The 23,819-nt window shown below is 35.3% G+C and overlaps 3 protein-coding genes across 3 annotated transcripts in view; 2 read left to right on the forward strand and 1 right to left on the reverse strand.

Moving 5' to 3' along the window:
• LOC107569530 (ATPase asna1-like) overlaps positions 1–6,382 on the forward strand; it is a 14,453-nt gene extending 8,071 nt beyond the window's left edge. The window contains exons 4-7 of the mRNA XM_016255651.1: positions 2,112–2,262; positions 2,424–2,531; positions 2,610–2,807; positions 4,920–6,382. Of these exons, the coding sequence (XP_016111137.1) occupies positions 2,112–2,262; positions 2,424–2,531; positions 2,610–2,807; positions 4,920–5,048 (586 nt within the window). The 3' untranslated portion in view covers positions 5,049–6,382. The remainder of the gene's footprint in view (positions 1–2,111; positions 2,263–2,423; positions 2,532–2,609; positions 2,808–4,919) is intronic.
• Positions 6,383–13,790: 7,408 nt separating this feature from the next.
• On the forward strand, positions 13,791–21,180 carry LOC107569522 (bestrophin-2-like). The gene is made up of 10 exons (XM_016255630.1): positions 13,791–13,840; positions 15,202–15,385; positions 15,463–15,557; positions 16,202–16,435; positions 17,975–18,129; positions 18,232–18,309; positions 18,388–18,540; positions 18,690–18,770; positions 18,888–19,042; positions 20,412–21,180. Exons 2-10 carry the CDS (start codon positions 15,234–15,236, stop codon positions 21,178–21,180), a joined length of 1,872 nt encoding a protein of 623 aa, XP_016111116.1. The 5' UTR covers positions 13,791–13,840; positions 15,202–15,233.
• Positions 21,181–22,138: 958 nt separating this feature from the next.
• On the reverse strand, positions 22,139–22,917 carry LOC107569526 (tetraspanin-1-like). The gene is made up of 4 exons (XM_016255635.1): positions 22,854–22,917; positions 22,644–22,778; positions 22,480–22,563; positions 22,139–22,233 (listed from the first exon to the last, which is right to left on the reverse strand). Exons 1-4 carry the CDS (start codon positions 22,860–22,862, stop codon positions 22,147–22,149), a joined length of 315 nt encoding a protein of 104 aa, XP_016111121.1. The 5' UTR covers positions 22,863–22,917; the 3' UTR covers positions 22,139–22,146.
• Positions 22,918–23,819: the final 902 nt, after the last annotated feature.

Below are 23,819 nucleotides of genomic sequence, written 5' to 3' on the forward strand. Positions count from 1 at the left end.
ACTTTACACTTCTCTAGTAAGTTTCGTCTGTGTGTGAAGACGAATTCCGTGAATGAATGTTCCGAAGTGAAATTGGAATGGAATTGAATTGAATTAAAGTTGAATAAACTTCAACTTTACTGTTCAGTGCTCTGATGTCAGACTCATTTTGGATAATAAAGTTTATTGTTAAATTGTTAAATTCCCTGCCTTCTTTACGTTTCTTTGTCACGTCATTATAAGTGTTTGATCACCACATTTGAGTGATCATTGCAAAAAATGTGTTTATGTATATGTATATTCTGTTTATGTATATACTGTATTCTATATATACTGTGTATATATATATATATATATATGTGTGTGTGTGTGTGTGTATATAGTACCAGTCAAATGTTTGGACACACGAATGGGAAAGTGTCCAAACTTTTAACTGGTACTGTACTATAATATACACAAAGAATATCGGCTGATATATCGATATCAGCCTTTTTTACTCCCTAATATCGGTATCGACCCCTAAAAAAACCATATCGGTCGGGCTCTAATCAACAGCACACACTGTTTGCACTAAATGCTGTGTGTACACTAAAAACAGTGCCATGACATTCACCAACATGACTTGCTCAGTCCATATACACACCAGTGTGAAAGAATTGTCACAGAAAAGCAGTTCTATTAAACTGCATCTTTTAGCTTTTTTATACTGAATCTATAAATATCTAGTCAATTGTAAATATATTGTCAATTTAAATGAGCATAAACTCATGTGAGATTCACTTCAGGAACTTGTGCTGTTCTTGCCAGAAATATAAATCACATCCTTTTTCGTTATGACTGTGAAGATGTTGCAAGAAAAAAGGAAGGGGAAGATGAAACTTGGACAAACAATGTATTAGTATCTGGTTTAAAGGTTTCTATTCTTTGAGATGTAGTTCAATATACCCGTGTTTAATTTAGCTTTATATAATCGTGTTTAGGTGATGATGTACATGAGGTAAGACTCTGTTCTCCATCGTTGTGTCGCTCTGTAGGAGATCGACCCCAGTCTGGGTGTGGCGGAGCTCCCCGATGAGTTCTTCGAGGAGGACAACATGCTCAGTATGGGGAAGAAGATGATGCAGGAAGCCATGAGCGCTTTTCCCGGCATCGACGAGGCCATGAGCTACGCAGAGGTCATGAGGTCGGACTCAGTCAGCTTCCTGCATTGAACATATTGCACTGTAATAGTCTCACGATGCAATATTTCTTTCTAAACGGCATCGTCTTGAAAAGCTCTAGTCATAGGGGTGTTTAGATGAGGTCTGAGCCTTCATTAGCATTTCAAACACTTCTTTGATAAAGAGTTGTAAGTCAAGAATGAAACCACATGAATCACAGCATTACAAACTTTCCTTCAAAGCATCCAAAAGACAAGGATAAAAGTGTGCAATGAATTACATAATTCAGTAATAAAAAAATTGTAAATAAAACCGGGTTTTATCTTGGCCTTTTAATGCAGTAACACTCTTCCACATCTAGATGGCAAACCACCCACAGTCACTGTTTACACCCACATTCAACAGTCATTTTTATGTTGTTTATTTAAAAATATGTATAAAATATGTGTGGTGTATATAATCATTAGCTTGTTGTTATTGATGTATTTATTAATATAATAATTATTATAGAAATAAATAGTAGAAATACATTTATACAGTTACTTTGGTTCTTCAGAAATCATTTGAATATGCCAATTTAATTTTTTTTTAAATTTCTCTTTCTCAAATATTCAAGTATTTATAATAATAATACTATTTTTTTAATGTTTTAATAACAGTAATATTTTGAGATTTTTGTCTATTTTAATCAGTTTTAAAATGTAACTTATTCCTGTGATATCAAAGCCTCGGTGAGCATATTTCAAATCTGAATTATTTCAAACTTTTGACTGCTAGTGTCCAAAATAAAAAAATAAAAAATAAAGTTATCTATATGTATATATATATATATACATGTATGTATATTATTATGTAATATAAGTAATATATATTTTATATAAAACGTATTAATTGTATTATTTTAATTTATTAGTAATACAAAAAATTATTCAATTATCCCATTCTCTTTTTTTTTTTCTTGTTTTTGTGTAGGTTAGTGAAAGGCATGAATTTTTCGGTGGTGGTGTTTGACACGGCCCCTACGGGACACACTCTGCGTCTGCTCAACTTCCCCACCATCGTGGAGAGAGGACTGGGCCGCCTCATGCAGATCAAGAACCAGATCAGCCCCTTCATCTCACAGGTATCAGCACTGCATTCTGGGAATTGCTGTGTTTGTAAAATAGCACTGGAGAATAGTGGAATATACGAGTAGAGAAATGTATAAAAGTTTATAGAAAAAGTGTGAATGTTTATAAAAAAACAACAAAAAAAACAATTTGACTTCCTGTCAAACCATTGCAGATGTGTAACATGTTGGGCCTGGGAGACATGAATGCAGATCAGCTGGCGTCTAAACTGGAGGAGACGCTCCCCGTCATCCGCTCAGTCAGCGAGCAGTTTAAGGACCCGGTGAGTGTCACGCCTCAGTGGTCCCTGTTAATGCCTGATCAGAAAGATGAAAAATGTTGATTTCTGCTTGGCATACAGGAGCAGACGACGTTTATCTGCGTGTGCATCGCAGAGTTCCTGTCTCTGTATGAGACGGAGCGTTTGATTCAGGAGCTGGCCAAGTGTCGCATCGACACGCATAACATTATCGTCAACCAGCTGGTTTTCCCTGACAGCGAAGGGCCCTGCAAGATGTGTGAAGCCCGACACAAGATTCAGTCCAAGTATCTGGACCAGGTGTGTGTGTGACCAGTTAAGACAAATGACATTTTATGACTTTGCATTTATACGCTACGGAAACCTGTGACAAGATTCCTAGTCTTAGTAGAAAGAAGGAAAGTGTCTGTCAGTGGAGGTTCTTTACTGTGCCGCTTTGGTCTCAGTATCTTTTTAGTGAAACATTATCTGCAAGATGTAATGTCACCGTTGTGTTAGCGCCGTTGTGTTACAGGCGTCCCGAGTTCGAATCCCAGCTCGAGGACCATTCCCGCTCCCACTTGGCTTCCTGTGTGTTTACACTATCCTATCATAATAAAGGCTAAAAATAATGTCATTCAGATCGAACCAATGCATAATTTACGTTAGTTATATTTTATTGTACCTTCAGGAGTTTAAAAATCAAATCTAATTTCTTCAATCTCTTCCTCGTTGCTTTCTTTTCTTTCCTTTCTGTTCTATTTCTTCCTTTACCCTTTTCCTACTTTACCTTTTCTTTTTCCTCTTCCTTTTGGTGTTTATACTTTTACTTTTACTTTATTTTCCCACCGTACCTTGCTCTTTCCTATTCCTTTCCATTTTCTCTTTCTCTTTCTCTTTTCCTCTTTCTCTTTCTCTTTTCCTTTTATAATTTCCTTTTTTAATTTTCTTTTGCCTTTTCTACCTTTCCATACTTTTTGTTCTCTTTACTTTTTTCTTTTTCTTCACACTTTTTCCTCCTCTTCTTTCCTTTCTACTTTTACATTTTTCTTTATCCTCCCCCAATTATTTTCCCTATTTCTGTTTTCCTTAATATTTAATGTTTTATTCTTCCCTTTCTTCCTCCTGTTTACTTTCTCTCTGTACATTTCTTTCTTCCTTCCTCTTGTTTTTCTTTAAAATTTTCCTTTCCTTTCTTTCCTTTCCGTTGCTTTCTTTCCTTTCCTTCCTTTGATTTCCTTTCTTTCCTTTCCGTTGCTTTCTTTCCTTTCCTTCCTTTGATTTCCATTCCTTTCCTTTCCTTTCCTTTCCTTTCCTTTCCATTCCTTCCTTTCCTTTCCTTTGCTTTCCTTTGCTTCCTTTCCTTTCCTTTCCTTTCCTTTCCTTTCCTTTCCTTTCCTTTCCTTTCCTTTCCTTTCCTTTCCTTTCCTTTCCTTTCCTTTCCTTTCCTTTCCTTTCCTTTCCTTTCCTTTCCATTCCTTCCTTTCCTTTCCTTTGCTTTCCTTTGCTTATGCTTATTGCTTGAACACCACATTAGTTTACATAAACCTCTGCTTGCATACGAGATTGCTTGATTCTACATCTTTGATCCAGACATTCAGTACTCTTTCAGAAGATGCATATAACAGTGACAACCTGAAAAGTTGAAACAATTCTGTCAATGGCAGGAAAGCGTCTCATAAATTACGGAAAATTCCGTTAATGGAGGGGAAAGAGTTAAAACGTCAGCAAAATTACCTTTCCTTTGCTTTGCTTTGCTTTGCTTTGCTTTGCTTTGCTTTCCTTTCCTTTCCTTTCCTTTGATTTCCTTCCTTTCCTTTCCTTTCCTTTCCTTTCCTTTCCTTTCCTTTCCTTTGCTTTCCTTTGCTTTCCTTTCCTTTCCTTTCCTTTCCTTTGATTTCTTTCCTTTCCTTTCCTTTCCTTTCCTTTCCTTTCCTTTCCTTTGCTTTCCTTTGCTTTCCTTTCCTTTCCTTTCCTTTCCTTTGATTTCCTTCCTTTGATTTCCATTCCTTTCCTTTCCTTTCCTTTCCTTTCCTTTCCATTCCTTCCTTTCCTTTCCTTTGCTTTCCTTTGCTTCCTTTCCTTTCCTTTCCTTTCCTTTCCTTTCCTTTGCTTTGCTTTGCTTTGCTTTGCTTTGCTTTCCTTTCCTTTCCTTTCCTTTCCTTTCCTTTGATTTCCTTCCTTTCCTTTCCTTTCTTTTCCTTCCTTTGATTTCCTTCCTTTCCTTTCCTTTCTTTTCCTTCCTTTCCTTTGCTTCCTCTCCTTTCCTTTGATTTCCTTTCCTTTCCCACTTCTTTTACCTCATTGTTTTTCCTTAACTCTTAATCCTTTCAATTTTTTTTATCCTTTTCCTTCTTTCATCCCTTCTATTGTCCTGTCTTTCCCTTTTTTCTTGTCTTTTCTCTTCCTTGTCTCTCTCTCTCTCTCTCTCAGATGGAGGATTTATATGAAGATTTCCACATAGTAAAGTTGCCTTTGCTGCCTCACGAGGTTCGAGGAGCGGACAAGGTCAATACTTTCTCCAAGCAGCTGCTGGAGCCCTACAGCCCGCCCAAGAAGTGACTGAAATGATTTCCACGGATCAAACACACACCATCACATCCCTCGTCCCTGATGCACGCATCCCTCTGGTGTTTACATCTCCACACCTTTACTCCCCCCCCCCCTCTCGCTGTCTCTCTCCTCTCTCTGGTTTTCTGGTCATGTCACAACTGATGCCGCCATGTTGCTCCAGTGATCCGTTATGAATGTCGGCTGAGAGTTAAACAGCCCGTTTAGAAACAAAGTCTTGATGGTTTATGTTGCTTTGTGATGATGTATTTAAGCTTCAGAAACACTCATTCCGGATGCGTGTTTAAGAAAGGAGATTCATATTGATATCACCACAGGAATGTACAGCTGGACTCTGATTCAGTGGTTGAACATGAGTAGTATCTTTTGTTTCAGATTCTGGTCAATATTAATAGACTTTATTTTGGTTCCTGATCTGGGCTGCGTTTCCCAAAAGCATCGTAAGCCTAAGTACATCATAGACTCATTGCGACCAATGGAGCTACAATCAACTTAGGCTTACGATGCTTTTGGGAAAGGCAGCCCTGGTCAGTATTGATGTTCAAGGAGAAGGTGGGGGGGGGGGATGCATATTTAATGAGTTAAAGGGATAGGTCACCCCCTAAAATATTGTCATTTTTTTACTCACTCTCATGCTGTTCCAAACCTTTGACTTTTAATGCAATTCAAAATTCTCTTTGTGTTCATGCAAAAATAACAAACAACATACAAGCTTGTAAAAACAAGGGTGAGTAAATTTTTGGGTGAACTATGCCTTTAAACTTATTCTTAATCGACTAATATTTGCAGTGAACCAAATGTAATTACTGTGTACAAACATTGTGATTCAATTTATCTAATTTAATTTTTGCAGTTAAAGCGATGCATTTATATAGATTTCCGTTCACGTAGTCTATAGCATTTATTTGAGAGATGTCTGTTTCTGGTTCTGGGTTGTGAAGCATATGTAGATGCGTTGTTCTTCCTCTCACTTCTGTTCTTCTTATCATTTGGCAGTAATGTCTGCATGCATCAAAACACAGGAATGCACACACACAGGATCAGAAGCTTGTTTAAATCCACTGAAAAAACACTGCAACCTGTCAGCCGAGATGACTATTAGACCATACTATACCGTGCTGGTTAAGTGTGTTTTCCTTCTTTTATCATCCTGTGGTTTCATGGCGTGAAGCAGTGGCCTCCTTAGTTAATGAAAACCAGTGACAAGAACTCACAAACCCGACAGTATATCAGAAGATTTGCATCTTTTATCAGTTCTTAGTCGGTTTTGCTAAAGTTTCTTTGTTCTCTTATAACTTGTTACTGCCTTTGCAAAGTTGGCTTCTTTTTCTAGAAGCACACCAAGTCTCAAAGCAAATAAAACACTATCCTCCATCTACTGCAGAGGGTGTTTCTGTTCAGTTATTTTTGAGAATGTGCAAATTTTGTTTCTACCAAGGCTAAAACATTTTACATTGCATCTAAACATCTTGCGTGCAAAATGCTGAACAGTTAAAGGCTCAAACACTGCAGCAGTGAACACTGAAAAACATAATTCAACAACAAAAAAAAGTAGCCTACTGCAGAACCATGAGTTAAGGACATTAAAGGTTATTTTTTGTACAGTGTGGAATTTTTGGAGTCGTTAAGATTTTTAAATGTTTTTGAAAGAAGTCGTTTGTTCAACAAGGCTGCATTTATTTAAACTGATCACTTGTGACCCCAGATTAAATGCAGTAAAACTGTAATATTGTAAAATGTTATAATTTAAAATGAATATTTTCTTATTTCATAATATAATCCTTCAGAAATCATTCTCATATGCTGATTTGCTGCTCGTCAAAAATTTATGAATTTTGAGAACAGTTGTTTTGCTTCATATTTTTGTGGAAACAAATTGAATGGAAATAGAATTGTTCTTTTAAGATTTTAAATATCTGTGTCACCTTTAATTAGTTTAATGCATCCTTGCTGAATAAAGTGTTAATTTCTTTCTAAATAAAAATCTTCCTGGCTCCAAACTTTTAAAGGAACAGTTCACTTAAAAGTAAAAATTCATGCTATTGGAAACCAAAATGATTTTCTTTCTTTCATGGAGAATAAAAGGAAAGATTTTCAGAGTATTCTTTTTTTCAGAACAGTAAAAGTAAAGCACCTTAAAAATGGTTCATACACTTGTGCACTACAGGTGCATCTCCAAAAAATTAGAATATCATGAAAAAGTTTTTTTTTGTAACTTATTTCAAAAAGTGAAACTTTCATATATTCTAGCTTCATTACATGTAAAGTAAAACATTTCAAAAGTTTTTTTTTGTTTTAATTTTGATAATTAGAGCTTACAGCTCATGAAAGTCAAAAATCCAGTATCATAATATTAGAATATTTCCTAAGATCAATCAAAAAAAGGATTTGCAAAACAGAAAAGTTCAAGTTCTTTAAAGTATGTTAATTTATGCACTCAATACTTGGTCGGAGCTCCTTTAGCACAAACTCCAGCCTCGGTGAGGTGTGGCATGGAAGCGATCAGCCTGTGGCTCTGCTGAGGCACTATTGAGCCTTCAGCTCGTCTGGATCGTTGGATCCACTGTTTCTCATCTTTCTTTTGAAAATATCCCATAGATTCTATATGAGGTTCAGGTCAGGCATGTTGGCTGGTCAATCAAAAGCAGTCATATCATGGCCAGCAAACCACTTGGAAGTGGTTGTGGCACTGTGGGCAGATGCTAAAGTCCTGCTGGAAAAGGAAATCAGCATCTCCATAAAGCTTGTCAGCAGATGGAAGCATAAAGTGCTCCAAAATCGCCTGGTAGACGGCTGCATTGACTTTGGACTTGATAAAACACAATGGACCAACACCAGCAGAGGTTTTCTGCTAAATGTCAAGTATAATTCAGCATAAACACTAGAAATGGACACGAGTGGCACTGTGAATACGAAAGCATTGGTTTCTCATTCCTTTTAACCAATTTAGAAAATAATTTTTTGGGGATTGTGCTCAAAAAGGCTGATTAAACAATTTAGAGCATAACTAAAAGAGTTAATGAATTACATATTTTTCAGTTCTGGAAAACAAGCTCTACAAATTCCCTGACATTTTCAGGTTTCATTTCCATGGCAGTACGAAGCCTGTCTACAAGGCATCCGCTGCAAAGATTCCTTAGAAAATAACAAGTAAAGATGAGGGAGGGCAGTCTTACCCTCAGGCCTCAGCGTTTCAAAACCTGGTCTGGAAACTGATGATGGATTTCCTCCATTGACAATGCGGACACGCTCACTGCTGTTCATCCTCTTGTACTTGTTATCCACCCTGCTGACAAACTGACACCAGGGATCTCTTTTAATCTCAGCAAGACTCTGCTCTTTTTCCTATCTGCAGTAAGACCTCAGCACTATGGCAGGGAGAGCAAACTCAAGAGGACCTGTTACCTGTAATAACTGAAAGATGAAGACACTGGCTCTGGACAGACGTGGACTAGACTTGGGGTCTTGAGATGGTGCGGGCTCCTCAGGTTGTAGTGTGTTCTGTGAGCACAAATGCAAGTGAGAGAATTTTGTTAGAAAAGAACTCATGGAAAGTGATATTTACCAGGGCTGCGTTTCCCAAAAGCCTCGTAAGCCTAAATTGATAGTAGCTCCATAGGTGGCAATGGGTCTATGATGTACTTAGGCTTACGATGCTTTTGGGAAAGGCAGCCCTGGTCAGTATTGATGTTCAAGGAGAAGGTGGGGGGGGGGGATGCATATTTAATGAGTTAAAGGGATAGGTCACCCCCTAAAATATTGTCATTTTTTTACTCACTCTCATGCTGTTCCAAACCTTTGACTTTTAATGCAATTCAAAATTCTCTTTGTGTTCATGCAAAAATAACAAACAACATACAAGCTTGTAAAAACAAGGGTGAGTAAATTTTTGGGTGAACTATGCCTTTAAACTTATTCTTAATCGACTAATATTTGCAGTGAACCAAATGTAATTACTGTGTACAAACATTGTGATTCAATTTATCTAATTTAATTTTTGCAGTTAAAGCGATGCATTTATATAGATTTCCGTTCACGTAGTCTATAGCATTTATTTGAGAGATGTCTGTTTCTGGTTCTGGGTTGTGAAGCATATGTAGATGCGTTGTTCTTCCTCTCACTTCTGTTCTTCTTATCATTTGGCAGTAATGTCTGCATGCATCAAAACACAGGAATGCACACACACAGGATCAGAAGCTTGTTTAAATCCACTGAAAAAACACTGCAACCTGTCAGCCGAGATGACTATTAGACCATACTATACCGTGCTGGTTAAGTGTGTTTTCCTTCTTTTATCATCCTGTGGTTTCATGGCGTGAAGCAGTGGCCTCCTTAGTTAATGAAAACCAGTGACAAGAACTCACAAACCCGACAGTATATCAGAAGATTTGCATCTTTTATCAGTTCTTAGTCGGTTTTGCTAAAGTTTCTTTGTTCTCTTATAACTTGTTACTGCCTTTGCAAAGTTGGCTTCTTTTTCTAGAAGCACACCAAGTCTCAAAGCAAATAAAACACTATCCTCCATCTACTGCAGAGGGTGTTTCTGTTCAGTTATTTTTGAGAATGTGCAAATTTTGTTTCTACCAAGGCTAAAACATTTTACATTGCATCTAAACATCTTGCGTGCAAAATGCTGAACAGTTAAAGGCTCAAACACTGCAGCAGTGAACACTGAAAAACATAATTCAACAACAAAAAAAAGTAGCCTACTGCAGAACCATGAGTTAAGGACATTAAAGGTTATTTTTTGTACAGTGTGGAATTTTTGGAGTCGTTAAGATTTTTAAATGTTTTTGAAAGAAGTCGTTTGTTCAACAAGGCTGCATTTATTTAAACTGATCACTTGTGACCCCAGATTAAATGCAGTAAAACTGTAATATTGTAAAATGTTATAATTTAAAATGAATATTTTCTTATTTCATAATATAATCCTTCAGAAATCATTCTCATATGCTGATTTGCTGCTCGTCAAAAATTTATGAATTTTGAGAACAGTTGTTTTGCTTCATATTTTTGTGGAAACAAATTGAATGGAAATAGAATTGTTCTTTTAAGATTTTAAATATCTGTGTCACCTTTAATTAGTTTAATGCATCCTTGCTGAATAAAGTGTTAATTTCTTTCTAAATAAAAATCTTCCTGGCTCCAAACTTTTAAAGGAACAGTTCACTTAAAAGTAAAAATTCATGCTATTGGAAACCAAAATGATTTTCTTTCTTTCATGGAGAATAAAAGGAAAGATTTTCAGAGTATTCTTTTTTTCAGAACAGTAAAAGTAAAGCACCTTAAAAATGGTTCATACACTTGTGCACTACAGGTGCATCTCCAAAAAATTAGAATATCATGAAAAAGTTTTTTTTTGTAACTTATTTCAAAAAGTGAAACTTTCATATATTCTAGCTTCATTACATGTAAAGTAAAACATTTCAAAAGTTTTTTTTTGTTTTAATTTTGATAATTAGAGCTTACAGCTCATGAAAGTCAAAAATCCAGTATCATAATATTAGAATATTTCCTAAGATCAATCAAAAAAAGGATTTGCAAAACAGAAAAGTTCAAGTTCTTTAAAGTATGTTAATTTATGCACTCAATACTTGGTCGGAGCTCCTTTAGCACAAACTCCAGCCTCGGTGAGGTGTGGCATGGAAGCGATCAGCCTGTGGCTCTGCTGAGGCACTATTGAGCCTTCAGCTCGTCTGGATCGTTGGATCCACTGTTTCTCATCTTTCTTTTGAAAATATCCCATAGATTCTATATGAGGTTCAGGTCAGGCATGTTGGCTGGTCAATCAAAAGCAGTCATATCATGGCCAGCAAACCACTTGGAAGTGGTTGTGGCACTGTGGGCAGATGCTAAAGTCCTGCTGGAAAAGGAAATCAGCATCTCCCCAAATCATCACTGACTTCAGAAACTTCACACTGGTGGACTTCAAGCAGCTTGTATTCTGTGCCTCTCCAAAATTTACTTTTATCTGAAAAGAGGACATTGGACCACTGAGCAACAGTCCAGTTCTTTTTCTCCTTAGCCCAGGTAAGATGCTTCTGACGTTGTTTCTGTTTCAGAAGTGGCTGGTAGCCTGAAGACGTCTGAGCATAGTGACTCTTGATGCACTGACTCCAGCTTCAGTCCACTCCTTGTGAAGCTCTCCCAAGTGTTTGAATCGGCTTTGTTTGACAGTATTCTCAAGCTTGCGGTCATCCCTGTTGCTTGTGCATCTTTTCCTACCCAATTTCTTCCTTCCAGTCAACTTTGCATTTAATATGCTTTGATACAGCACTCTGTGAACAGCCATCCCTTTCAGTAATGACCTTCTGTGATCAGTGATTGTCTTCTGGACCATTGCCAAGTCAGCAGTCTTCCCTATTATTGTGGTTTCAAAGAACAAGATATACCCGGAATTTATACTGTAGGGATGGTCATTTAATGTAACTCAAATGTAAATATTCAAATTTTTTGAGATACTGCATTTTTGACTTTCATGAGCTCCAATCATCAAAATTAAAGCAAAAAAAACCTTTGAAATGTTTTACTTTACATGCAATGAATCTTGAATATATGAATGTTTCACTTGTTACAAAAAAAAAGAACTTTTTCCACTATATTCTAATTTGTTGAGATGCACCTGTATTTTCCATGTCTTCAAAAGCCATACAGCGGTTATTGTTTTGATGTAAAAGTTTTTTTTTCAAATAGAAATAATATGCATTTCATTCCGTTCCTCAAATCCATTGTACAGCTTCAAAAGACATGAAATGCACATTTATGATACTGTGGCACTGTGTGGAAAATGGCAGCCTGGTCTTTGACTCACTATACGGAAAACAGCAGCTTGGCACTCTACGAAATAACTTATTTTTAATCCCACGTATAAGAATAACTATCATTCACACTCCTAGAAATAAAAGTTCTTTATTGATTGTTAAATAAAGAACTTTTAATATCCATGGAACCTGCACCAAATGTTCCTTACAGTTACAAAAAAAGGTTCTTTTAAGAACTGTTCCCTGAATGCTTCTTTGGAGAACCCAACATGGTTCTATTGCATCGCTACAAAATTGCCCTTTGGAACCTTTATTTCAATAGTTTAATCAGGATGATGTTTTCCTGTAAGTCAGTATGTCATTCTGGAGTGAAGGGTTTGCCCCTTAGTATTAAGCCCTGAAGAGTTCAAGTCCAGAGGCACACGTTGGCACGCTTTCTGTATTTTGCAGAGATTCAGAGGCCAGCTTTCATCCGTGACCCTAACCGGGACAAACAAGACCCCCATAGCGCCGGAACAATGCCTTTATGTCACAGGTATTCAGACGACTAAAAGAGAGAACAGACTGACTGTTCCTGTTTGTGATGTTACCAGCTAATGTCTTACATAAATTCAGAAGAGTCAATGACCTGCATTATGGTAAAATGAATGTATATTCTGCATTAATGCATTCTCGTTGAACTTCTTGGCAGTGTGCGGTTTGGCTGAGGCAGTGTGAAATGCCTGCTGTCGCTCTCCATCCGTCAGATCACTGAGGCGCAGTGGGAGTCTGCACTAACGAGCACGGCTCTCCTCGCTCTCCTCGCTCTCCACGCACCGCTGGACCAATGCAGTGGACATGTACCACATCAAAGAGCGCTATGCAATTGCTGTCTGTATGCAATAGCAACACCAAAGAATATAGGAGGAGACCGCCGGGGTTAGTTGTCACACTTTCAGTGTGGCGAATAGCCTGTCGAGTAGATATATTTTTGAAGTTGGTTTTGCTTATAGATAAATAGTTTAAAGTCTTTGCTACAAAATGTTATTGATCGTTTCCTCCACTTTTCTATTGATAAATGTTCATTTGGCATACATTGACCTTTTTTGATAGTGATGTCAAAACGTCAGAAGTAACGTGCTGCTTATCATCAGTTTTTGAGAAAAACAGGCTGCTTGTGTTTGAAATAGCCTAAAGAAATCAAGTTAAAAAAGTTAGCTTCTACAACACCGCATTTAAATATTTTAGAGGCTGTCCTTTTGAAATTAAATAGGCCTAGTAAAACAATTATAAAAATTAATAAAGCAAAAATAAAAAAAATGGTCCTGCTGTAATAAACTGTATACAAATAACACATGAGACAACTTTTGTGAATAATAATAATAAATGATAAATAAATAATAATAATAATGAACATTTTATTTCAAGGACATAGTTCACAAAAACACTTTGTTTGAAACATGAAATAATTCATAGTTATCTTCCTCGACATATCTATATTTAAATGATTTCATAGACTGTTTAGAGGCTTTTTAATAAAATAGTAAAACTACTATAACATTTAATAAAGCAGCGAACACTGAAAAGATGTACAATTTGACTTGTTACCCAAGAGATGCCAATAATAATATAATACTAATATAAAAAAATGTCAAGGACATAATTCAAGAAGAAATGTCCTACTTTAAAACAGTTTTCAACACTATCTTAAAAAAACAACTGCTCGAGTAAAAACATTTGTGAGCATTATTGTTACAAAGTCAAAGCCTCTGTAACAATTTGTCCCGCCTCCTCTGCACATTCACACATACAGTTACATTTTTGTAAGCTGAGTTTTTGCGAAGAAGAGATAATGTGGCATTTGCTTCTAATCTTAGATCTGGATGCAGAGATGATGTCCTTTCTTAAACTCATGAAGGAGGTGCGTTTGACCCTCAAGCTCCTGCAGAACAGAATGAACGACAGCCTGTCTGGACACATAACATGCAGCTCCTCTGGAACATCTTGTGAAATATTTTATTCCTCTGAGGCTGAGGAGAAAAGGTAAGAACACTTATAGTCACATTATGTTTACGTAAAGTTGATTGAATAAATAAACGTTATTTATTGTAAATACAATACTAAAGGAACGGTATTGTGACAATGTATGTTGTCGAATAAGAGTTTATGGCAGAAATGATTCTTGTGTGTAATTGTTTGTGAAATCACGTGGAAAATTAAACACCTGTGGCAGTTCAGCATGTTTTTCTATAGCATATATATGCCCACATTTACCTGCTTCTGTATTTTAGATGAAAAAGATGACGCTTGTCCAATGAGATCCACAGCAGGATATCTTCACACGTGCACTAAACATAAAGTTTTATGCCATCCTCAGCCAAATACATAAAAACTCAAAAAGACATCCCAAACTTGAAACTATAGTTATATGTTTATAATATATATTTAACAATATAATGGTATATTTAATAAGAAATCTAATATAAAATCATATATAATGCTTTTTTCATACATTAGAATGTGTCCTCTTTCATTTAATTTTTTTATGAGCAAAACATAAAGAGTATCATAAATTTTTGCTATGATTTACAGAAAAAATGTTGTTCGGTGTAACAATAAATTGTATACCAAAAATCTTGTCAGGCATATTTAGATCAAGAATCGTTAGATTGCATTAAAAGATTATAATTAATATGAAGTAATTGTCTAATTAATTGAATTTTAAATAAAAAAAAAAAAAAGTTAATCTTTGCCACCATCATTTAAACCACTAGGTTTTACCCATTTGTCAGCAAGTGGTTTTGAATCATTTAAAATATTATAAAATTTAGTATGATCACTTATTCTTTTATATATTTTAATGTGTATGTTGTTTCATTTTTACATAAATATGTTACTCTGAATGACAATGGAATATTATTTGACCCATATTTTGACATTTAATTTTTGACACTAAACTTGCATTTAATATGCTTTCTGTGTGTTTAAATTCACTTTTGTAAATTTAATTTGATGCAGTCGCCTAAATGGGACGGCCCATATATATTAGTGTTAATACATTCGATTAAAAAAAAGAGAGAATAATATGTAGAATTAAAAATAAATAAAAATGAAAAATTGTATGATTATCATGCATTTACACAGATTATTAGACACCAGTTTTGTAAAATAATAATAACAATTAAAAATTGTTCTTATATATTCACAGATCAATGAGAATGAACTACTCATCTGTTCAGCGTTATATAATTTGTATTATTAGAAAGTGTTTTTTTCCCCCTGCTTTCTTTGTTTTTGTAATTTATTAAAAAAAAAGTATAAATAAGTCATATCAAGAAAGACTCCTGACTGTGTTGTGTTCCTGAACTTCCACTAATCTTCTCTTCGGTCCTTGTTTTTGTCAGGAAGCAGTGCCACGTTGAGTTTGTGGTGCGTGATGACCGTCACTTACACCGCCAGAGTGGCCAATGCGCGCTTCTGCGGCTTCTCCAAACTGCTGCTGGCCTGGAAGGGAAGCATCTATAAGGTCCTGTACAAAGAGTTCCTGGCTTTCTTCGCCATGTACACGGCAATCAGCATCACATACAGGTGCGTGGCTGTGATAATGTCCTCATCTGATGCTTTGATTGCGAGTTATACTTTACTTTTGTCCTTTTCTCCACCAGATTCTTCCTTGAGGACGATCAGAAGAGATACTTTGAAAAGCTTTCCATTTACTGCAACAACTACGCCAGTCTCATCCCAATGTCCTTCGTATTAGGTACACGCACATCCTGGGACGGTATAACCACTAAATTCAGTCATGCTGAACATGTTTTAAGGTCATCAGATGAATACATAGCCCTCATTTACACACTAACATTTTATTCTTCTGCTCTCCAAGGCTGTACTTATTTGAACAAAAATACAGTAAAAACAGTAATATTGTGAAATATTATTACAATTTAAAATAATTGATTTGTTTATGAATATGTTTGAAAATATGATTTATTCTTGTGATGCAAAGCTGAATTTTCAGCAACCAGTCTTCAGTGTTAAACCATGATGTTTTTTTCTTTGATGAAGAGAAAGTTCAAAAGAACAACATTTATTTGAAATAAAAAAGTTTTGTAACAATTTAAAAGCCTTTACGGTCACATTTAATCAATTTAATGCATCATTGCTGAATAAAAGTATAATTTAAAAAACACAAACTTTTGAAAAGTAGTGTATAAAATGGTGTTTTAAACAAACTAGCTAATACAGCGAAACACAGGATTCATCATTGCTGTTTGTTGATGTTAATTGCCTGCCCAAAATTACGTAATGTCTAGGAAGGATGATGTCAATTCGTTTTTAAAAAACATAACAAATATATATATATATATTCTCAAGAAAACCTGTTTTTGTTTTATGTTACCGCAGGGTTTTATGTGACATTAATAGTGAACCGCTGGTGGAATCAGTACACCTCCATCCCGCTGCCGGACAGGATCATGTGCCCGCTCTCGGGGGGCGTTCAGGGCGGGGACGAGCACGGCAGGCTGCTACGCCGCACACTGATGCGCTACGCCAGTCTGTCCGCGCTCCTGATCCTGCGCTCCGTCAGCACGGCCGTCTTCAAGAGATTCCCCACCATGGATCACGTCGTTGAAGCAGGTAAGGGAGATTGCAACACTCTAGAGACACACTAGTAACCGGAACAGCCTAGCAACACCATAGCAACAAACCAGAACATCCAAACAATGCCCTAGCAACCACCTAAAACTAGTGGCAAGTCATGACTCACATAATATTTAGTAACAGTAATAGAAGTAGCTGTTTGTTGTAACTGTTGTTAATACATATTTATTTATTTAGTTCAAATTTATTTCTCGCAAATTTGAGTTTTCATTCTAAATTTTGAGTTAACATCTTTTAAATTTAGAATTTTTTCTCAGAATTTTGAGTTAACATCTTTTAAATTTAGATTTTTTTCCTCAGAATTTTGAGTTAACATTTTAAATTTTGATTTTTTTTCTCAGAATTTTGAGTCATCTTTTATCTTTTTATTTTTTCCTCAGAATTTTGAGTTAACATTTTAAATTTAGATTTTTCCTCAGAATTTTGAGTTAACATTTTAAATTTTGATTTTTTTTCTCAGAATTTTGAGTTAACATTTTAAATTTTGATTTTTTTTCTCAGAATTTTGAGTCATCTTTTATCTTTTTATTTTTTCCTCAGAATTTTGAGTTAACATTTTAAATTTAGATTTTTCCTCAGAATTTTGAGTTAACATTTTAAATTTTGATTTTTTTTCTCAGAATTTTGAGTCATCTTTTATCTTTTTATTTTTTCCTCAGAATTTTGAGTTAACATCTTTTAAATTTTTTTTTTTTTTCTCAGAATTTTGAGTTATCTTTTATCTTTTTATTTTTTTCTCAGAATTTTGAGTTAACATCTTTTAAATTTTGATTTTTTTTCTCAGAATTTTGAGTTAACATTTTAAATTTTGATTTTTTTCTCAGAATTTTGAGTCATCTTTTATCTTTTTATTTTTTTCTCAGAATTTTGAGTTAACATCTTTTACATTTAAATTTTTTTTATTTTTTTTTATTTTGAGTTAACATTTTTATATTTTAAATATTTTTTTCTCAGAATTTTGAGTTAGCATCTTTTAAATTTTGACTTATTTTCTCAGAATTGTGTAAAAAAAAAAACAGACTTTAAAAGATGCCAACTGAGAATTGCAAGTTTACAACACAATTCAGACTTTATTTCTTAACTTTATCTTGAGTTAACATCTCGCAATTCAGACTATTTTTCTCAGAATTATTTATATTTCAGTTTATACCTATATCTTACCTATATGAAATACGTATTATGTGATACAGACAGATCTTTTCATCCACAACATAGGTGCCCCTTAAATTTCAGAGGAAAAAACTCAGAATTGTGAAACTTAGAATTCTTAGAACTTAGAATTGTGAGATAGAGACCCCAGATTATGGGAGAAAGTGAATTGTGAGATGGCAACTCAAAAATGCAAAATATGAACACAGTTAAACTCAATTAAAACTCACAATTCTGAACCCCCCCCCCTCAAAATAACGAGATGTAAAAATGCAAGGAATAAAGTCAGAATTTTAAGATGAAAAGTCACAATTACTTTTTTGGCTTCCATATAAGACACTGAGGAATGTCTCTCTCTCTTTCCAGGTTTTATGACAAGAGGAGAGCGTAAGAAGTTTGAGAGTTTACACTCTCCCTATAATAAGTACTGGATCCCATGTGTGTGGTTCACTAACCTGGCCGCAGTCGCCCGCTGTGAGGGCAGAATCAAAGATGACAATACTTATAAACTTCTGTTGGAGGTAACTACACTCAAAAGGCCTTTAGAAGTTTTACATGACAGTATTTATGAGAGTATATGAACCCCAGTTCTAATGTCTAGTGTAAAAATATTGCTTTTCTAGGAGCTGAATGATTTCAGAGGGAAGTGCAGCATGCTTTTTCACTATGACATGATCAGCATACCGCTGGTCTACACACAGGTCAGATACATGCTTAAGACAAGACAGACTGAATGCGTTTTATGGTGAATATGAACATGATATTCGTGTCAATCTCAGGTTGTGACTTTGGCGGTGTACAGTTTCTTCCTGGTGTGTCTGATTGGTCGTCAGTTTCTGGACCCGGGTCAGGGTTATCCGGGTCACGACCTTGACCTTTACGTCCCCATCTTTACTCTTCTGCAATTCTTTTTCTATGCTGGCTGGTTGAAGGTCAGGAATCAGGGATACTTTGATTTAAATATTAATTAGATGCATCTTCATATATGATCCTGTCCAATAACGTATCATTCCCTGACTAATTTGATCAATATTAGCCATTTCTTCAGTCATTAATGTCTGTTTGTGTCATTATTTGTCAGGTGGCAGAGCAGCTTATAAATCCATTTGGTGAGGATGATGATGACTTTGAGACCAACTGGTTGATTGATAGAAACTTCCAGGTTCTATTTACTGTTTACAGTATATCAAATCAATTCTAATTGTCTTTCATTGTCAAGAAGCACACACTGGTTTGTTCGTTCACACCGAGTCGTTCCCTATGCTCGTGTGTTTGAAAGGTGTCTATGATGGCGGTGGATGAGATGTATGGAGATTTGCCCGTGATGGAGAGAGATCGTTACTGGAATGATTCGAATCCTCGTCCGCCGTACACAGCCGCTACGCTCTTCGTGCTGCGCAAACCCTCTTTCCAAGGCTCCACCTTTGACATGGCGTCAGTGCTCACCAAACACAAATACACTGATCTTTTCAGACCAGACACTTCATCTCAACTGTATATATATATATATATACACTACCAGTCAAAAGTTTTTGAACGGTGAGATTTGTAATGTTTTTTAAAGAATCTCTTCTGCTCACAAAGCCTGCATTTATTTGATCCAAAATACAGCAAAAGTAGTAATATTGTGAAATATTTTTACTATTTAAAATAACTGCTTTCTATTTGAATATATTTTAAAATGTAATATATTCCTGTGATGTAAAGCTGAATTTTCAGCATCAGTACTCCAGTCTTCAGTGTCACGTGATCCTTTAGTAATCTAGATTTTTAAATTTTTATTATTATCATCAATATTTAAAACGGTTGAGTAAATTTTTTTTCAGGATTCTTTGATGAATAGAAAGATCCAAAGATCAGCATTTATCTGAAAAAAAAACAACTTTTGCAACATTATACACTATTCCATTCAAAAGCTTGGAGTCAGTATAATTTTATTTACTTATTTATTTTTGGGAAAGAAATTATAGAAATTAATACTTTTATTTAGCAAGGATGCATTACATTGATCAAAAGTGATGACAAAGACATTTGTAATGTTACAAAAGATTTCGATTTCAAATAAATGCTCTTCTTTTCAGCTTTGAAATCACATTAATAAATTACTTTTTAAAATATATTCAAATAGAAAGCAGTTATTTTAAATGGTAAAAATATTTCACAATATTACTGCGTTTGCTGTATTTTGAATCAAATAAATGCAGGCTTGGAGATAATTCGTTAAACATTAAAAATCTTACTGTTCAAAAACTTTTGACTGGTAGCGTACATATAGAAATAAAGGAAAAATTTGTTAAATTTATATTTTGGGAAAAAATTTATTGCGATTTACGTTTTTTGGGCTGAACTACACTATAGTCCAATATATATATACATTTTTTTTTTTTTTTTAAGTTTTTTAATTAATACTTTTATTCAGCATGTATGGATTAAACTGATCACAGTTGACAGTAAAGACTTATACATGGTTACAAAAAGATTCTTTTTTAAATAAATGCTGTTCTTTTGAACTTTACAGTCTTCTAGGAATATCATCTAGAAAAAAATATTATATTTATATAAAATATTCAAATTCATATATATATATATATATATATATATATATATATATAAACATATTCCACAGCACATCTGGTTTATTTTACAATATTACTGTTTTTATTACATTTTTTTATCAAATAAATGCATCCTCAGTGAAAGACTTCTTTTCGAAGATCTGTAGTGTATTTCTTTGAAACAATATTAATGTTCTGAAATTATGAAAAATAAATAACTTTTTTGGGGGGACATTTCAAATCCCTAGAATTCCCAAAGAGGACATGCATTTCCAGCCTCTGGAGGAGATTTCTGAAAACCTGGAGGAATCTGTGACACGGAATCAGAACCTCGCCCTCTTTAACCGGCTCCTGGGCTCCGCCCCCTCTCCCTTACGGCGCACCTCCGCCCAGCTGCAGCGTTTGACACTCTCCGTCAGCCCGGACCTGTCCTTCTCCGACTCGGAGGATGAGGAAGAGAAGAGCGTGGGGAGGAGCACGGGAACGGCCGGATCCACGCTGGACACCACCCAGAGCACCATCTGCAGCTGTGGAGGACTCATCAGCACCTGTCCTCCGCTGTCCGGTGTGGAGTTCCACACGCAAGGTGAGACAGATGGAAGAGGTGAAGAGAAAGATGAGAAGCTGATGGAAAAAGAGTCACAAGTGCCAAAAATCCCACCACCCATAGCACGGACATCTGCGGGGAGGACGAGTCCTCTTGCTCTGGGACGAGTCGAGTCTCATTTCTCTACCTCAAACGCCACCAACCGCTCTATACCTGACTTCTTCTCTTTTCAGCCTATCAGTGACCCGGCAAAGGTCATGACCCCAAAACCACAACCGACCAACAGCAAAGCAGAAACGGTGTCTTTACTGACTGTTCCATCGCTTGAAGTCTCCACATTCCCACAGAATTCAGAAAGAAAGCAGATGCTGGCAGATTCACAGTTGCTGCCCTCTAAAGGTCAAACTCAATGTCAGTGTGTAGGTTTAGGGTCAGAGGTCACAGGGTCAGGAAGTAAGGTCAAACAGTGACCAAATACACCTTTCCCCACGTTTATATTCATTTATATTAATACATTCGATCAAAAAGTGTGGATGCTCTTGTCTGAAGATTATTTGACCTTTTAAACTGTATTTTTAGACTTAATCATGTGACAGAACAATGATAATCAGCACTGAAGTTTTTCTAGTTTCTTGAAAATAAATTGATTGCATGTCTAGATAAAATAGCAACATGTGACAAAAGGAAATCTCATTTGAATATATATACAGTAACAATAATTTAAATAATAAATATGACACAGGCAATGCTCTTATGAATATGAATAATAGCGTTCAGATGATTATTAGGTTTGATAGTGATCCAAACTGTAAGGATGGAAATGATCCTCCTGTGGGCAGTATTGCAGCATTGTAAGGCTTCTGGTGCTTTTTGATCCATAAGTGCAATATAAAAAAAGAAACCACATATTAATAAACAAATAAAGCTAGGCAGTTATTCTTCATATTATATAGTTTACAACGGAATGAAGTTTGTAGTCTTACAACAGGAATAGAAAGAACTCTGATTAATATCATTTAATAAAAGTTTTAATTCAGTTTTCAATTATTCCACAACAGGATTTGCTTACAGAAATGTTTCATGACCTCATTATCAAGGTTATTAATCATTGTTATTAAATCATCATATTGTGCCGTCAGAAAGTCAAGTTATTAAAAAAAGAAGCATCAGTTTTATTGAAGGAAATGAGGAGCCACTATGCACATATTTTTTTTAATATTTATTAGACACTGAAAAATGAAACTGTTATATTTCTCTAGATAATCGTAAATTATATTATTAATAAAATAAAAAAGCAATGTTCTTCTTGATATATATTTTCTTTGTTTTCACACCACGTTTCATAGACAAATCTGAATATTTTCTGAAGGCAAATGCAATAACAAATCATAAAGAACTTTCATAGATTGAGAAAAAAACAAATCAGTAGTCGTTTATCACAGATTATTTTCAAAAAGGTCTGGGAAATCAGGTAAGCGTCTCAAGCATTGGTAGACTTTCAGCGAACCGAACAAGGCAACAATCTGGAAAACAGGGTTGAAATTGCATTATAAATACACGTCGTAATGAAGTGATTATTATTTTGAGTATGATGCCTTCAGGGAAATGATACTGCAGTAACTGAATCAATAATGCTCTCTCAAAACACCATGACATCCATCATTCCTGATTGGGATTACTAAACTATACAAGATGCATGATTAAAAACAACATTTCTGTCTTTCTAATTGTTCAAAGTTTGGGTATTTCAAGGGTCACATATTAGTTACCTGTAGAATGCCGATCAGAAATAACAAAGCTCCAGATATGGGTATATTTTCATCAAGCAGCACATGAAAGCAGCCCTTAATCTTCTATAACAGGAATTAAAGAGCTTCATGAAAATGTGTATTCATCATCTTTTTGCTGTATTTTTGGCACAGTGAGGCAGTACCTTGTCCACAGCTTCTTGTTTTCCACATCTTGAATTTGAATCTTTACTGCAGCATTGTTTGGGATATTCTGAGTTACTCTTTACAAAAGTTGAATTTGTGAAGTCATCATAGCCTTTGTATCCACAGCAATCCAGCTAAAATTCATAAAAATGAAAACTGTAATATTTATTAGATCGAACTCAGCTGACATGCATGAGGGCTAGTCTTACCTTGGTCATAGTTTCATTCCATATGCTAGTGACTGTGTGTTCTTGGCCATATTGATTCTGAAGACTTTCAACGAATTTTCCCTCTAAGCTGCTAAATGCTTTTTCTTTCTGTTGACCAGAAAAGGAAGGTTGGTTGGCCAAGGGTACATTTCTGGTTCATAACTGAAATCTTTCACAAAAAAATGTGACATTTTAATGTTTGTCCTCTTGATTTGATCAAAAAGTGTCACAGTGTCAAAAAAACAACAACAACTAGAAATGTTATTAAAATAACTTTACATTTAAAATTATTTTTAATTAATAAAGCAGGAAACTTGTTATATTTTGATAAAATATTTGAATATCTGTAATAAACCATGCCTCCTGTGTAATGTCATCCATTAAAAAATATAAAAATATAATTTTTAAATTAAATGTGTGTGTGTGTGTGTACATATATAATTCATTCTGGCACTCTCACACACTTACATTCTCCTTACACATACATACATTTCTACCTTTTTTTTGGTATCCATTACTTCCTGTTTAAGCAGGAAGTCACTCTTAGACCAGGAAATACATGTGCAAGACATGTGCTGCGTCTCAATGTGCCTACTTATACTACGCCCTTAAAGTATGTACTCTTTTGGTGAAGAAAAAGTACACACTTTTGAGTGTGTAGTAGAAGAGTAGGCAGTTCACACAACTGCGTCTTTAACGGACGCTCTGTCGCATAATTACAGCATCCTGTCACTGTAAACTGGCCTGTCAATCATCTTGTCACAGTTAACATCCTAGCACATTGCATTTCATTTAACTTCCTACCGTACTGGAGAGAAAAGAAGTAGCACATTGATCTGCCAGCCGCGGGTCTTTCATGCGAGGACTCTGCTCATATTTAATGATGCATTTAAAAGTTAACGACCAGACAGATGTTTATAAAAGTTTACATTGCTGTTGCAGATGAAATATAACACAGATAACATT

Source organism: Sinocyclocheilus grahami, unplaced genomic scaffold (assembly GCF_001515645.1).
Source record: "Sinocyclocheilus grahami isolate Dianchi unplaced genomic scaffold, SAMN03320097.WGS_v1.1 scaffold1354.1, whole genome shotgun sequence".
NCBI lineage: Eukaryota > Metazoa > Chordata > Actinopteri > Cypriniformes > Cyprinidae > Sinocyclocheilus > Sinocyclocheilus grahami.

What these genes read in the sequence shown, in the direction of transcription:
- LOC107569526 (XM_016255635.1), bottom strand. An exon ending in AACAAGAAGCTGTGGACAAG is followed by an intron (nt 22,564 to 22,643) that starts GTACTGCCTCAC and finishes TTCCTGTTATAG; the next exon opens with AAGATTAAGGGCTGCTTTCA. An exon ending in TTCTGATCGGCATTCTACAG is followed by an intron (nt 22,234 to 22,479) that starts GTAACTAATATG and finishes CCTGTTTTCCAG; the next exon opens with ATTGTTGCCTTGTTCGGTTC.
- LOC107569522 (XM_016255630.1), top strand. Translation starts at nt 15,234, where the DNA reads ATGACCGTCACTTACACCGCCAGAGTGGCCAATGCGCGCTTCTGCGGC. An exon ending in CTTATAAACTTCTGTTGGAG is followed by an intron (nt 18,130 to 18,231) that starts GTAACTACACTC and finishes TTGCTTTTCTAG; the next exon opens with GAGCTGAATGATTTCAGAGG. An exon ending in TACCGCTGGTCTACACACAG is followed by an intron (nt 18,310 to 18,387) that starts GTCAGATACATG and finishes TGTCAATCTCAG; the next exon opens with GTTGTGACTTTGGCGGTGTA.